The 13,632-nt window shown below is 37.6% G+C and overlaps 1 protein-coding gene across 1 annotated transcript; it reads right to left on the bottom strand.

The window, feature by feature from the left end:
- Window positions 1-230: 230 nt before the first annotated feature.
- Window positions 231-13,571, bottom strand: Sparc (secreted protein, acidic, cysteine-rich). The gene is given in 7 exon segments (XM_071708543.1): window positions 231-1,491; window positions 2,997-3,347; window positions 3,618-3,836; window positions 4,559-4,786; window positions 7,742-7,821; window positions 12,762-12,777; window positions 12,779-13,571. Coding segments are annotated over 7 exon segments (1,290 nt in total). The 5' UTR covers window positions 13,118-13,571; the 3' UTR covers window positions 231-1,434.
- Window positions 13,572-13,632: the final 61 nt, after the last annotated feature.

Raw genomic sequence — 13,632 nt, 5'->3', positions numbered from 1 at the left:
CATTAATTTAAAATCAATAATTTTCGTTAATTGAAGGCACATTTTTACATTTCGGGGACATGCATGACTCGTGAATGTAAAATAATAAACGACTGTTGTAAAACATTCCGTAATACATTTAATTAAATTTAAACAGATGTGTCTCCGGCGACAAAAAGAAAATAATAAAAGAGAATATGAATTTGAGGTAATGTCAAAGAAATGTGATATCACGTGAGAAAAGCTTGACGAACAGTATTACATCTCTTTATTGATGAAAAAAGGCAGTGATTTCATACAAAAAGTATCGCATATAGAAAATCGTGCGCTACGAGGCTTCGAAATTATACTATAAGGAGCGCGAGCGAATCGGCCATTTTATCTTGAACCCTTTATGATAATACGGCAATATCCTTTCTCGAAAGAAGAATTTCCATAGTGATGAGCTGTATATGAACCATATATAGGACGACGAGGCGAGCAATTTGCGGGCTTTCAGCGGAGTGATCACAAAATGGCGAACAAGGATGTAAACATCTACCCCCATGACGCAATTCAAACAATCCGAATCTGCGCGTTCGTCGATAGAGCACCCTGTGTTTATTTTTAGTCTCGCGATGTGTACGGGCGTATTTCCTGACGAATCTGCCTTCCTTCAAGCGACGGATGGCAACTTTCTATCCGCAGCTTGAACAAGTTCTCATTCATCTATTCATAATCAATGAGGAATTTCATTTCATTCGAATTCAAATCATCCGAATGGTGCTCGAAACGGAGATTTTTTTCCATATTCCCGTAAGATCTTCTGCTTGCCTCCGAGGGGGCGAATTTTCTGCATTTGCACGCGAATCACGTGTCACATTCGATCTGATGCTCGAATTCGAATTAATTGCATCATGCGATTCCATAAGTATCAAGGCGCATCGACGAGCGATGAGGGCGTTCGATTACGCGGAAATTCGAATTCTCCCTGCCGGGTCGCGAGATCAGCCCAGGCTCGCGAATCAAATCGCCGCTGGGCGACGACGACGTTGCCTGTATTATTGAGGAGCGATGTCGAAAGTTCGATGGTCGGTTGGCATGGGTTGGCAGGCCGGCACGAGGCCGGTGCGTATCGGCATCGATGACGATGCCTCTCTCGTCCGCGCCGCGCGGTATCGACTCGTCGATGCGCGCGGGGCCTGCGCACTGGCGCGCGTCGGTGCACACGCGCGCGCGCGTTGGCGGGGATTTTTCCCGCCATTTTTACCCAGCCCCGTCTCGCCGTCCCTGCCCTAGCTTTACCCTGCCCTGCGCGTCACCTGCGCCCTTCGCGCCCTCCTCGACCGTTTCCGCGCGCCCGCCGCGCCGCGCCGTTCCCGCTATTGTGCTCCCCTCGCGTCCCGTCCCGCTCTCGCGCGCGCCGCGTCGCTCGCGCTGTCCTTCTTCCGTGGAGGAAGATCCGGCGCGGATCCTCTAATATTGTTCCTGATTCGCCTCCGCCAGCTCGTCGCACTTGTCTTCTATATCATCCTGAAATCATCGTCATTACCGTTATCACCATTGCAATTAATAAAGTTAAGGCCTCCGCACAATATATGAAAAATATAAGGAACAAGGAACAGATCGATATATTAGCGATTAGTAGGACTAAAGAATCAAGAATAAAGTTGGATGCACGATGAAAAATACAGGCAACGGAAACAGGGAATAACACAGTTATTCTGTGTTATTCCCTATTTCCGTTGCCTGTATTTTTCATCGTGCATCCAACTTTATTCCTGATTTCTTATTTCTAATCGCTAATATCTGTTCCTTGTGCCTTATAATTTTCATTGTGCGGAGGCCTTTATATGCGACGTCTTGAATGTTATCGCTGGATATGCATCGAGCCTGATTTGAATATTCCTTCGTGTAGCTTTGATATCGTCGTTTACAATTGTATTAAAAAGTAGATCATTTGTTCATAGAATTGATAATAATTAATGTTACTATAACAATGTTAATATAGAGTCCATATAAAGAATTCTTTTACATTTGTATGGCAAGATATTTTCTTTTATCTTTTTCCCTGAGAGAAGGAATATTCTTTATGTTCCTTTTCTTTCTTAAGTAGTAACGTTTCTCAAAAGAATAATTTGCGCGAGATGTAAAGCTTGCTGCTCGCAACTAAATATAAAAGTCAGTTTGAGTAAAAAAAACTGCATACAGAGTAAAAAATTATTCGCGTGTGTTTGACATGGTCGTTAAAGGGTGTGTGTGTGTGTGTGTGTGTGTGTGTGTGTGTGTGTGTGTGTGTGTGTGTGTGTGTGTGTGTGTGTGTGTGTGTGTGTGTGTGTGTGAATCTATTGTTATTTTAAGAACTAGACTCAGCGATTATCTTACTGTGTGCCTGTCTAATCGCCGTCGTTTATTTTTTGTATGCAGTTAATTAATATAACGAACAAAATAAATCCTTATTTTACAAATTTCATTTTAATGATAATTGTATTCATGTATTTAAACACGTACAGTTAAATACCAATAATATAATTGTGATATTTACACAGAAAAAAGAAGTGTTAAATCAAATATACGCAACAATGTATAATCTTCTTATAAGAATTTCAACTTTTTATTATAACTTTTTTTTCTTGGTTAAACTATATAAAATTTCGTTTAACTACACAAATTACTTTATTCAAGCAAGTTTCCTTCGTTTAACGCAATATATAGGTTGGGGAAAAAGTAATCCATTATTTTAGCCTTGAAATAAACGAAAAAATAATGGATTTTTTTTTCCCCAACCTATTATAATCTCATTTCAGATTATAGATTCTTGTGTATATACACTAGTATTTAAATGTTGATTTGATACTTCTTTCTTTCTGTGTATATGAAGATATTTGCGAAACAGTTTGAGATAAATGTATGTGTCCATCACGTCTAGAAAATTAATTCAAGTTTCCAAGAATCCTCGTAATAAATTAAAACAATTTGCAAGATTTTAATATTCGCTTATATTTCTCAAGAAAAATAACAAAAGGAAGAGGAGGTACCTCGTCGAGCTGCAGACATTTGCCCCACTCGATCAACGTAATCTTGTGATCATTATTGGCGTCGCAGGAGTCGAGGAAGGGCGCGATGCAGTGTTCGAGGGCCATCAAGGGCGCCTTGATCGGGAAGAGCTCGTGCCTGGACACCGATCGGTCGTGCGGGTGGCCGTCCAGGTCGCACCACTTCCAGATGGCTGCGTTCGCCCAGCGCAAAGTGTGATTGGTCTCGGCCTCGCGTTGCATCTTCAGGTAATGCGACGGCAGTTCCTGACGGTCCGCCAAATCGCGCATGATGTTGAACAGCCAGTCGCGCATTCGCCTAGGAAAGTCGGCCATGTCCTCTTCCTTGCACATCTGCGCGCGTTAAAAGGTTTAGCGTTTATATAAGTGTAATCGTATAGTCGAAAAGCGCTTTAAAAACATTGCCTTTGATATTTTATTATCGATATAGTTTATTTTATCATTTTTAATATTATTTTCAGTCGGGAATCGCTGAGGTACGTCAGTTAACAGTTGCAGGGAAATGTTACTCGATTACGGTTTATTGCGTGAAAATAATGTAGGGTTTTGCTTGCATGAGAATTACATTCCGCGCACACGTATACGTGACAGAACGATACTCACGGGCATCTGTCGGCACTCGCCGTAGTATTCAATGTGGACATGTAGATAGTCGGGGCCCCTGCACCTGGCGTCACCGGTATCGCAGAAGCAACGCGCCTGATAGACCTCGCAGTCGCTGCCGAAGGTCTCATTGTAGTTGGTGCAGACCTTGCGACGCGGATCGACCTCCTCGTTGCAGAGCTCCACGCAAACGCACTCGGCCGTGCCCTCCTCCGTGTTCTGAAATCGAAGAAATTTCACATTCCTTTTTGTTCCTGTCTACTTTAAAAAGAGGACGAAATCCTTACTTCAAATTTCAATGTATATCAAGCATGTTTTTTTTACTTCCACATTCGGCACTTCGATGCACTTCGGCGATTCGTTTAAATATTGGAAGTTGACGAAACACAAAGTCTAAGAATATGAATAAACAAATAAACATTGAATTTATAGATCTTGATATAGGAGATTGATTTATTAAATTGATTTAATTTAGGATAAATATCAGGAAGAGTAGAGAGCATTCTCAAGCTGCGCTTATTTATTTTTGCACGCGTTAAATTCACGAGAAACATCGTCATTGATAGCCTTGTACATATATACAGGATGTTCCAGGTCAGGTCAATGAAACCCCAAGGTCTTATAAGAAATTGAATTGAGAAAAAAGCTTCTATAAACATAGATCTAAAAACGCTTCCTTCAAAAATTTACTTTTAAAAAGAAATAAAACAAAGAGGTTACATGAGACCATTCAGAAGGATAACAATTCCATTAAAAGTAAAAGAAAAATAATTTTCCACCAAATTATCAAATCTGTTCAAAATGATGTCCCTATTCATTAATGCATTTTTGGAATCTACGCAATATTGACTCACTGCAGCATCGTGCTGTAACACGTGCTGCAATATAGAGCAATTATATTTGACACGTGATAAAAGAGAGTCGTCTTATCGACGACGAACCTTGCAAACACGACCAGCGCCGCAATGTTTGTCCACGCACGGGTCCGCCTGAAGCAAACGCTGCTGCTTCGATCCAGCCTCGTTTCTGCCATTTTCAAGAGTGACCTCAGCCTCCTCCGCCGTCGCCGCCTCCTCCTCGGCTATTTCGTCAGCCTCCAGCATGTTCATGATCTCATCTTGTGCGGGTGCCTCTGTCGTGGTCGTGCGACGCCGATATTTCCGTCTGCGCTGGAAACCGATTGATATAAATTTCGATTAATACTCTCTTTCTTTCTCCTTCCTTTGTATTTTATAACATTTTAAACTTTAAACGGTACGAAATGAACGAGTAGAGCAGAGTATTATGAAACTGTTCGAAATGGGTTTTGATCAGAATTATTCCGTTAATTATTCCTAGAAAACACAATAGAAATCTAAGAAATAACTAAACAATTCCGATAGAAATCTATTCCGAAAAGTTCCATAATACATGCCCTGCACAAAGTTTTCGGTACTGCTTGCGTTTGCCATTTTTCTTCGAAAGACAGAAAATGTTGAGAATGTTTCACGTTGTGGTGCATAACATTTGAATTATTCAAAAATCTGTGCTTTTTCCTATAAGTGTGTTATATCTAGTTTTATGTATAATCAATGTTACTACAGTATAATATTTTACACAACTTACAAGTAAACCTACCCAAGTGATATGCTCCGATTTCTTTTAAATTTCTTTTAAATACAAATGTAAAAGTACCAGAAATCCAGAAATATTTCGTTCATGTCTTTCTATTTTTGTTTATAAGCGATTTTACGGGCAGTTAATCTCTCTTCAATTTTCATTCTCCTATCACCAAGTACAACAATGATAATGATAATGTACAAGAAACACAAAATGTAATGCAATTAAGATATGGGAGATTTTGAATCGCTGATTACGAATATGAAATAAGATTTGCAAAATTATTTGTCGAATTAATTAAAAATTGAAAAAATATGCAATATAGTGACATATGTTATAAAAGAGTTATTTGAGTGAGAAATGATTTTAAATATGGCAAATCAAATTTGTGAAATAAATTGTTTTAAATTATTCAAACAATGAACGGTTCAATAAACGGTCATTCAGTTTCTTATGAATTATCAATGTACTTATTGATGATAGGAGAGTGAAAATTGAAGGGGTATTAACGTATTAACTGGCTGTAAAACCGCTTATCGGCAAAAATGGAAAGGCATGAGTGAATTCTCTTGCTTGTCATTCGAAAGAGCTTGTTATTATTTCGCACATTAATTCTTAAGTGCGTTATTGGTCCTCAATATACGTAATGTTTCAATAATTTTTAGTTAGTACAGAAAACTGCGATAGAGGTTTATAAAACTATTATTTTTTGATTATTAAAAGTCGATATACACGACTTTGACGTACATTTACATAATAATACTCTTAAACTTTCAACTGTTTTGAAAAATAGAACAATCAAGATTATTACGAGACGAAACATACAATGTCATGTGTTTATAGAGTCCAAGTTCGAGTATTTCGGCTTCTTGCAGCCAACGTATTTCGTTTCTTTGTGTATGTAATTTGCATATAATTGTGTATGCATGTAATTCACAAAAATATAAGGAAAGTTAGAAAAAAAAATTTTGTTTAATATTGTTCTGAACAGGACACTTTCATAAATTTTTTTGATAAAAAAAATGTGGAACGTTTTTTACTTCAGCGAAGACGTTAAGCATTTTTGCTACTCTTCTACAGTATCGTTCCAATATGTTCATTTGCGCGTCCGGCATTATATATATGTATATGTATTCATACACGTAGCTCATACACATTAGTGTTACTACAGTGTAGATACGTTCAGTGGGTACAAAAGGTTCTTGAAAACTAGCATATATACTATAAAACAGGCATGAAAGCATTATCGAGAAAATTGTCAAACTGGAATAGCCAAGATTTCAGAGAATCTTGAGTATAATAGCCATCTAGTGGTTGGTGAAAGACTTACTAAATGATACTAGACGAAAAAATCACTATTTGTCACGTGTTTTCTTACTTGTATCACGAAAGAAAATCACTTAAAATAGCTTGTTGTTACGTCGCACATTAATTTGTAAATGCATTATTTGTCGCCGATATACGCCGATAACATTTTGTTAATTTTTACTTAGCACAAAAACCTACGAAAAAAAAATTAAAAGTCGATATATACGACTTTGATGTAGATCTACATAATAGCATCTTTATACTTTCAACTGATTTGGAAAATGAATTAATCGATATTATTATGGGATCCGAGTATTTCTCGTTTTCTCGTAACCACTTAATTATAACATACACAGAAAATATACAATATTTTTACACATTATGTGTACATATTATATAAATATATAGTACATATTTTGTATATAGAAATTTAAAATTTTGTAAATTTAATGTTTTTTAAATGGTCTTTAACGTTTTTGTAAAAAAATCTTAAGCTCTTCTGTTATTCTTTTCTGTATATGAAGTCAATTTGCAAAATTATTTAAATAATTAAGAATTAAAAAAAAATACAGTATAGTGACATATGTTACAAAAGTTATTCGGATAAATGATTTTAAACTTGTAAAATGAATTATTTTTAATTATTTAAACAAACGATTTACACAAATATCAACAACAAAGCTGAAAAAAATTGAAGTGCTTTGTAGTGACATAAATTATGGAGGATTTTTGGATCGCTTATTATTGTTATATACTACATGTTATTGACGTATTTCTTTTTTATTTTCAATTATTTAAACAAATAATTTTACAAATCTTCATATTTGTGATCAGTGATCCAAAATCTCTTATATCTTGCATTTGTGTTTCTTATTATTATCATTATTGTACTTATTAATGATAGGAGAATGAAAATTGAATATTAACAGGGTATTAACTGTTCGTACCGCTTATGGACAAAAATGGAAAGACATAAGTGAAATATTTCTCATACTTCTACATTTGTGACAAATTTAAAACAAATCGGAGTGTATCACTTGAGTAGATTTACTTGCTAGACACAGCGGAAGAAAAAAATTTTAAGAGAACCTGGATAAAAAATTAGAATAAATTTAAATATCATACTTTAATTTAAATATCTCTTGTTAAACTACAATAAATTTGATAAAATCGGAAAAATTGTATGATATATGTTAGTAAAAGACAATTAATAATACCTGGGCAGACACGTCCACTATCAGGACCGCCAGAAGCAACGCGACCAACAGCAGCTGCAGCTTCGTCGACATTGCGATCTCTGCAACAAATCGATATAATGAGTATGTGCGAGATGCTTCTACATCTTAAAATAATCAATCTAATCTAGAGTAAAATGGTCTCAATCCTAACGAAGTTCGATAGCATCTGGAGCAATAGTATCGTTATTATTCCAGACACGTTCCCGTTACTGACAATTTACGAGTCTCGTAAACTATGACCCATTCGTTGGGGGATTGGAAGATACATTACGTCTTCGCGAGTCGCTCTAGAGAAGTTTGGTTCAAACGTATAATGATCAAATTAACTATCACGATTCAGGAAAGAGGACTTAACGTAAACTATTTTCGTTCTCCGCCTCTCTCTCTCTAAGTAAGACTCGAGAAACTTGGATTATAAATCACGAGAGAGCCTTATATTTGTCGATCTGATTTCATCTCTCGAGTAGGAATTCACTTAGAAACTTCTGAGAGCTCCGAAATTCCGTATGTAACGTGAAAGCAGCGTGTCGAGTAGAAAAGTTGAGCTTTTTCTCGGAATAGATCCAAGTCTCTCTCGGTGCGCGCCGAAAGGGGTTAATATCCCCGAGCTAAATCGGGTGCAAGCGGGCCTGAATGCGTGTAAATAAATCAGCCATCATTTCTCGCGCTTTATTGTCGCGGCGTTTCCAGTTGATGTCGGCACGAAAGACGAATCACATTTCCCTGCGACACTCGTATCATTTCAAAAAATCGACGACGTAATATGAGCACGCATGCACGCACGCACGCACGCACGCACGCACGCACGCACGCACGCACGCACGCGCCGATCAACGCGAGCGCGGGTCAACGCGAGACCAGAGATAAATCTCGCGGGACCTTAATAGGAGCAACGAAGCGATAACCCAGATACTTGAAAATTAAGTCGCTTCAGATACATCCGGACGCGAATGAGTCTGATCTGATCGCGAGCGCGCTTTCGTGACGAGCGCCTTTTCTTCGCACGTCTCGTCACGCTCTCGTTGCCTTTCGCGGATGATACAATCGGTTTACGCGTCGCTGTCTTCATTGCTGCGCTTTTAATAACGTCGAAGGACGCGTGCATGTAACGTAGCGTCAGCGATCGGTTGCCGCCTTCGTCAGCGATGAAATTTGAACGCGATGAAATTTGTGCGAAACTCGCCTTGTTATAGATTAGATGGTTATAGGTAATCCTTGAAGATCTAACGCGAGCTACTTTTAAACCAAATATAAATTTTAATTAAATATTTAATTAGAGAAAACGTCTTTTACGGTCAGGACTGGATCTTGGTTGCCTAATAATATTATTCGCGTCAATTCGATAATATAATTCAAGCGAATAATATATTATTAGGCAACCAATCCAGTCCTGACCGTAAAAGGCATTTTCTCTAATTGATTATATATCATATCGATCCTGTTCCACTTATTATTATAATTTAAATATTCTTTAGGATATAAACGTTACGTAATTAATAATTATAAGATACTTTGGAAGTTAAGTCAACTAGGATACGCCAATTCGTAAGATAGATATGAGATTTAGAATGTTTCTTATTTAGACTCCAATTATATTTTATCGTATCAATCTTTTTTTATTTAATACACAATCAATCTATCGTTTAAACTGTTTAAAGGATAAAAAGGAGCGAGAATGGACTCGGATGAAATTCGCAGTCTATATATACGGTCGCAGCAACGTAAATATCCTGACGATTCCGTATATAGGCGTTAGGTTAATAAAACACCAGGGTTTCCTGTTGTGGGTTGAATACATTACTCGGTTTACCGCCGAGTGTTCCGTCCGATTGCTTTTACCGATTCGAGATGTTCGCAGTTCGTTAAGCCGGCATTTCGGTCAGCTCGTGAATTCGGAGAGCAAAGCACACCATTTTTCCGTTTCTCGCCAACATAGGGAGATTATATGATACGAACAATCGGAACCAGACACAAAATCAAAGCCATTTGTATATATATTGTATATAGCGTATTGATGTGTTGTATCCATTTTCACTAAATTGTGTTTCTACATAGAGAGTCAAGTTTTTAAAACAAATTTTATAGAAAAACGGAATTAATACCGAAGTAAAAAAATCTGGTGTGTAATAGCTACTCCCGAATCTTTGATTCGAATAACATATGAATGATATCTTTATGTGCCAACGTAAACAGTAAACAAATTTTATCAAACATGAATTTAGATAATAATACATAATCCGCTTTGCATTTCTAATTTGCCAATTTAATTTCTTGATTCTCAAAATTCTCTTCGTTGCCAAACCGGGCATTGAATCAGTCGTATCAGTGTCGCAGAGTATACATTTAATTCGGAGAAGTTAATCTTATCGAGCATTCGCGACTCCGCAAAAAAATTACGTAACACTTCATTGCGACCGCTATTAATACGTAACCGCGTAGCCGCGGACCGAACGGGAGGAGGGTAAGGGTTTCCATGTGACGGGTTAAGGTCTTGAGTCTTCTCTATATGGAGAACGTGCCGGTCGCGATCGTTCCGGCGGTCATCTCGGCGTCAAAGCGCGTCCACGGTGCGTCGCGCGGTTCTCCGGAAACGTCGTCGGTTCTCCAACGCGGCCGCGCGCGTAGGAATCGCACATGGCCCCTTTTTTTATCGCGCGGTTCGCCGACGTGGGCGAACCGCCTCTGCAAGTGGACGAAAGGAACGAAAATGTATTTCCGAATAAAAAGAAGCCTCGTCTCCGCTGTTATTTATTAAATTTGCACGCGATAACGGAGTTCGCTCATCACGTGGGCCAAAACGTGGAGACTGATCAATATGTGCGCGCGCAATATACGCAGATCCTCTATAATTATATTTATATTTACGCAATTGAATATCGAACAATATGTACAAAAAAGTTAGGAGTAGGTACAATTTATTCCAAAGCGCAGTGAAATGAAAAGCAAATTGCATGCGTGAATAATTGCAGAATAATAGTGAATTTTAATGAATTAAAATTAATATGGACAAATATGAAAATGCTTTCGGTTTTGTTTTCTGAAAAAAGAGTAAATATATGCATTATAAATACAATAAAATACATATTTGCATTTATATTGATAAAAAGCTTTGCAAAATATGCATGGATAAGCGTTTGTACAGAATGTTCTATCCGCTATCGATATAATAAAATACAATAATGTAGATAGAGTCATGTTTATGAAAATTTTATTTTCATCAGCTTTCATCTATCTAAATCAGTCATTACGCCTATAAAACGTCTAAACCCATAAAATGGGGAACAAGATGAGGGAACGCTTCTTCCCTATCCATCTTGTGTGCCAGCTCCGCCAACGCGGAATTAAAAGTTAACTAGTTTGCAGACGAGATACTCGAGCTGAATGCGTTGATTCGATTCATCTCGTTCAATTTGCTCCTCGTCAAGCGGAAGTTTATGCGCGACTTGATATTATTACGAACAATAAAATGTATGGAACGCGTATGTATAGCCCTTAATGGAAAATTGCTCGTAAATCCGTTTCCGTAAAATAACATGGAGAGACAAGATCGCAAGAGATTGTTGCAAGAATTTGCGTTGTACGTGACTCAACGATATTTAATTGATTAAAAGAATTTTCAGATATAGAAACAATTTTATCTGTATAATAGCTATTTTCATCATTATTTCTATTATTCATTTTTGCTTTTCAAAGAACGATAGATATGTGTGTGCTCCCTTTTGGAGGAATAAATATTGAAAAAATAATATGCGTAACGTCTTCTTATCGATTTTAGTCTTGAACTCCCAGGATATCGTGCGGTATAGCGGGTATAGTATCGCGGCACGGGGAAGAGGTCGAATGAATGGTCTCGCTGGAAATAACAAGTACAGAGCATCACTTCTATTTTAAGTCGTCAATGGAAAATTGCGAATTTCGCACTTCCAATTTACGCTACTTGTTCACAAGTTGATTTCACTTCATTCATAACTTCGCTAGCACTTAACAACCGACGTAACGTAATGTAACTTTAAACATAACGCAAGATTTTTCAATCAACGATCGTAAGACATAATGATAATAATACGTCTTTTTCTTAATTCACACCACGATAGTCGCCTAAATGAACAAAGGATGTTGATTTCCGTCCCAGAAAGGACATGATTTCCGAGAAATATATGACAAGAGATAAGTGTTAGTTGCGAGTACGCCCACTGATATAAAACGTCCATCGTATGCAGTTCTGCGAGTGACTCACATTAACGCTACGTGAATTAATACGGTTGAGATACTTTTCTCGCGGTAATTTCATTTGGAGTACATTTCTTTCGAATTTCCATTTTATTTTACTCGAGCTATGAGATACTTCCAATCTGATAAAAATTGCCGATGTAAACTCAAGAGGCAGAAACTAGTTCTATACCAGAAAAGCTAGAGGAATCTTGTTAAAATGAGAAAACCACTAAAATCATCCATGAAAAGGTTCCACGATGAAAAAAGACCCTCTTACAGATTTGAATTCTGATTGCGAACTACCTAGTGGCAGTCTATTTATTTCCATGCGTGTCTACGTGCGATTGTCGTCCTTTACTCACATACATCTAAAAATAAATCTAAAAATAATTTTCTTACTAAATAAATAATAATTTATATGTATAAATTAAAAATGTTCAAGAATGCCTAATATCGTTACTTGCAGTAAACAATATATTAGATATTAATATATGCTTGTATTAAGAGTCGTCACTTGCTTAGATTAAGTATTTTAAATACGACATTAATGTAGTTCTAAAATATGTTAAAGTTGACACGCAAGATATTTTTTATAATCAACACGAGCAATCTTCTGCACTATGCAGTATAATTATCTATTTAAATATGACGATTTATATATTACATTAATCGGCAAAGACAACAGCGGGTAGAGCGCGGAAATATCTTGAACGTAGAAGCCGCACAGTTTTCTAAAATAATATTTTTGCAAGGCGATGCGAAATAGAAAATCACAAGCCGATCGTACCTCGCGTTGAGTTTTCCTCGCAAACCGCTCCTGTCGTTCACGCGGCTCTCTTTCTCGGCAACAAAGATCGAGAAGAGAACAGCCCTCCAAATCGGTCGCTGGACCGGTACTGACTGCGTTCGCGAGGCACATCGCGGCGCGCTGCGCTGCGCTGCGCTGAGCGGAACGCGCGGCCAGCCGGAGAGGAAAGATGATCTCATCTCTTTCGCGTTTTTCTCTCTTCCTACACCCCCGTCCGATCTTTCCACCGCACGCATATGCGTATGTCTCGCCGTCACATTTCTTACGCAATGCGTACGACCGATCGTCTCGGCGATATCTCGAACATTCTCATTCATCTCGACGAATTTCAACATTGACACCGTGGAAGGATTGATCTGTCTTGCAATCAGAAATTCGGGTCAAAAACACTCTGATGAAGGGTGGAATCAGTAGTCTCCGACAGATGAATAATCAAATTATAACTAATTGTTTTAACTACGCCTAAATTCGTTCTGAAAAAATTGTATCGTATTTTAATTAAAATAAGGAATTTACACGTCACAACTAAAATGTAAAAAATTAAATCTTCATATAAATGTATTTTCAACCGCGGCTTCAATATCCCAATCGAAAGTTTGTTGAAAAATAAGTAAAATAAGGAGAAAAAAATGAAAAGTCTACACTGTATCTATCTTTGCCGAGATTTGTCCGTATTCGAAATATTATTTTATGACAAATTAGAAATTCTGTATGTCGATTATATTCACGTTTTCCTCATCGTACAGTTTATTGTCAATCGCCGTCGAATGCTGATGAATCCACGGTGTTCAGCAGTTTCGACAAAGCCGATTATAGAGGAAATGTGATTCCATGCGCAAAGCCAGCTAAT

This window comes from Temnothorax nylanderi, unplaced genomic scaffold (assembly GCF_030848795.1).
Source record: "Temnothorax nylanderi isolate EJ_2023f unplaced genomic scaffold, tnyl_v1.0 TNYL_tig0069_pilon, whole genome shotgun sequence".
Classification (NCBI taxonomy): Eukaryota; Metazoa; Arthropoda; class Insecta; order Hymenoptera; family Formicidae; genus Temnothorax; species Temnothorax nylanderi.
Note: the sequence above shows the minus strand (reverse complement) of the source record. Positions and strands in the feature narration are given on the sequence as shown.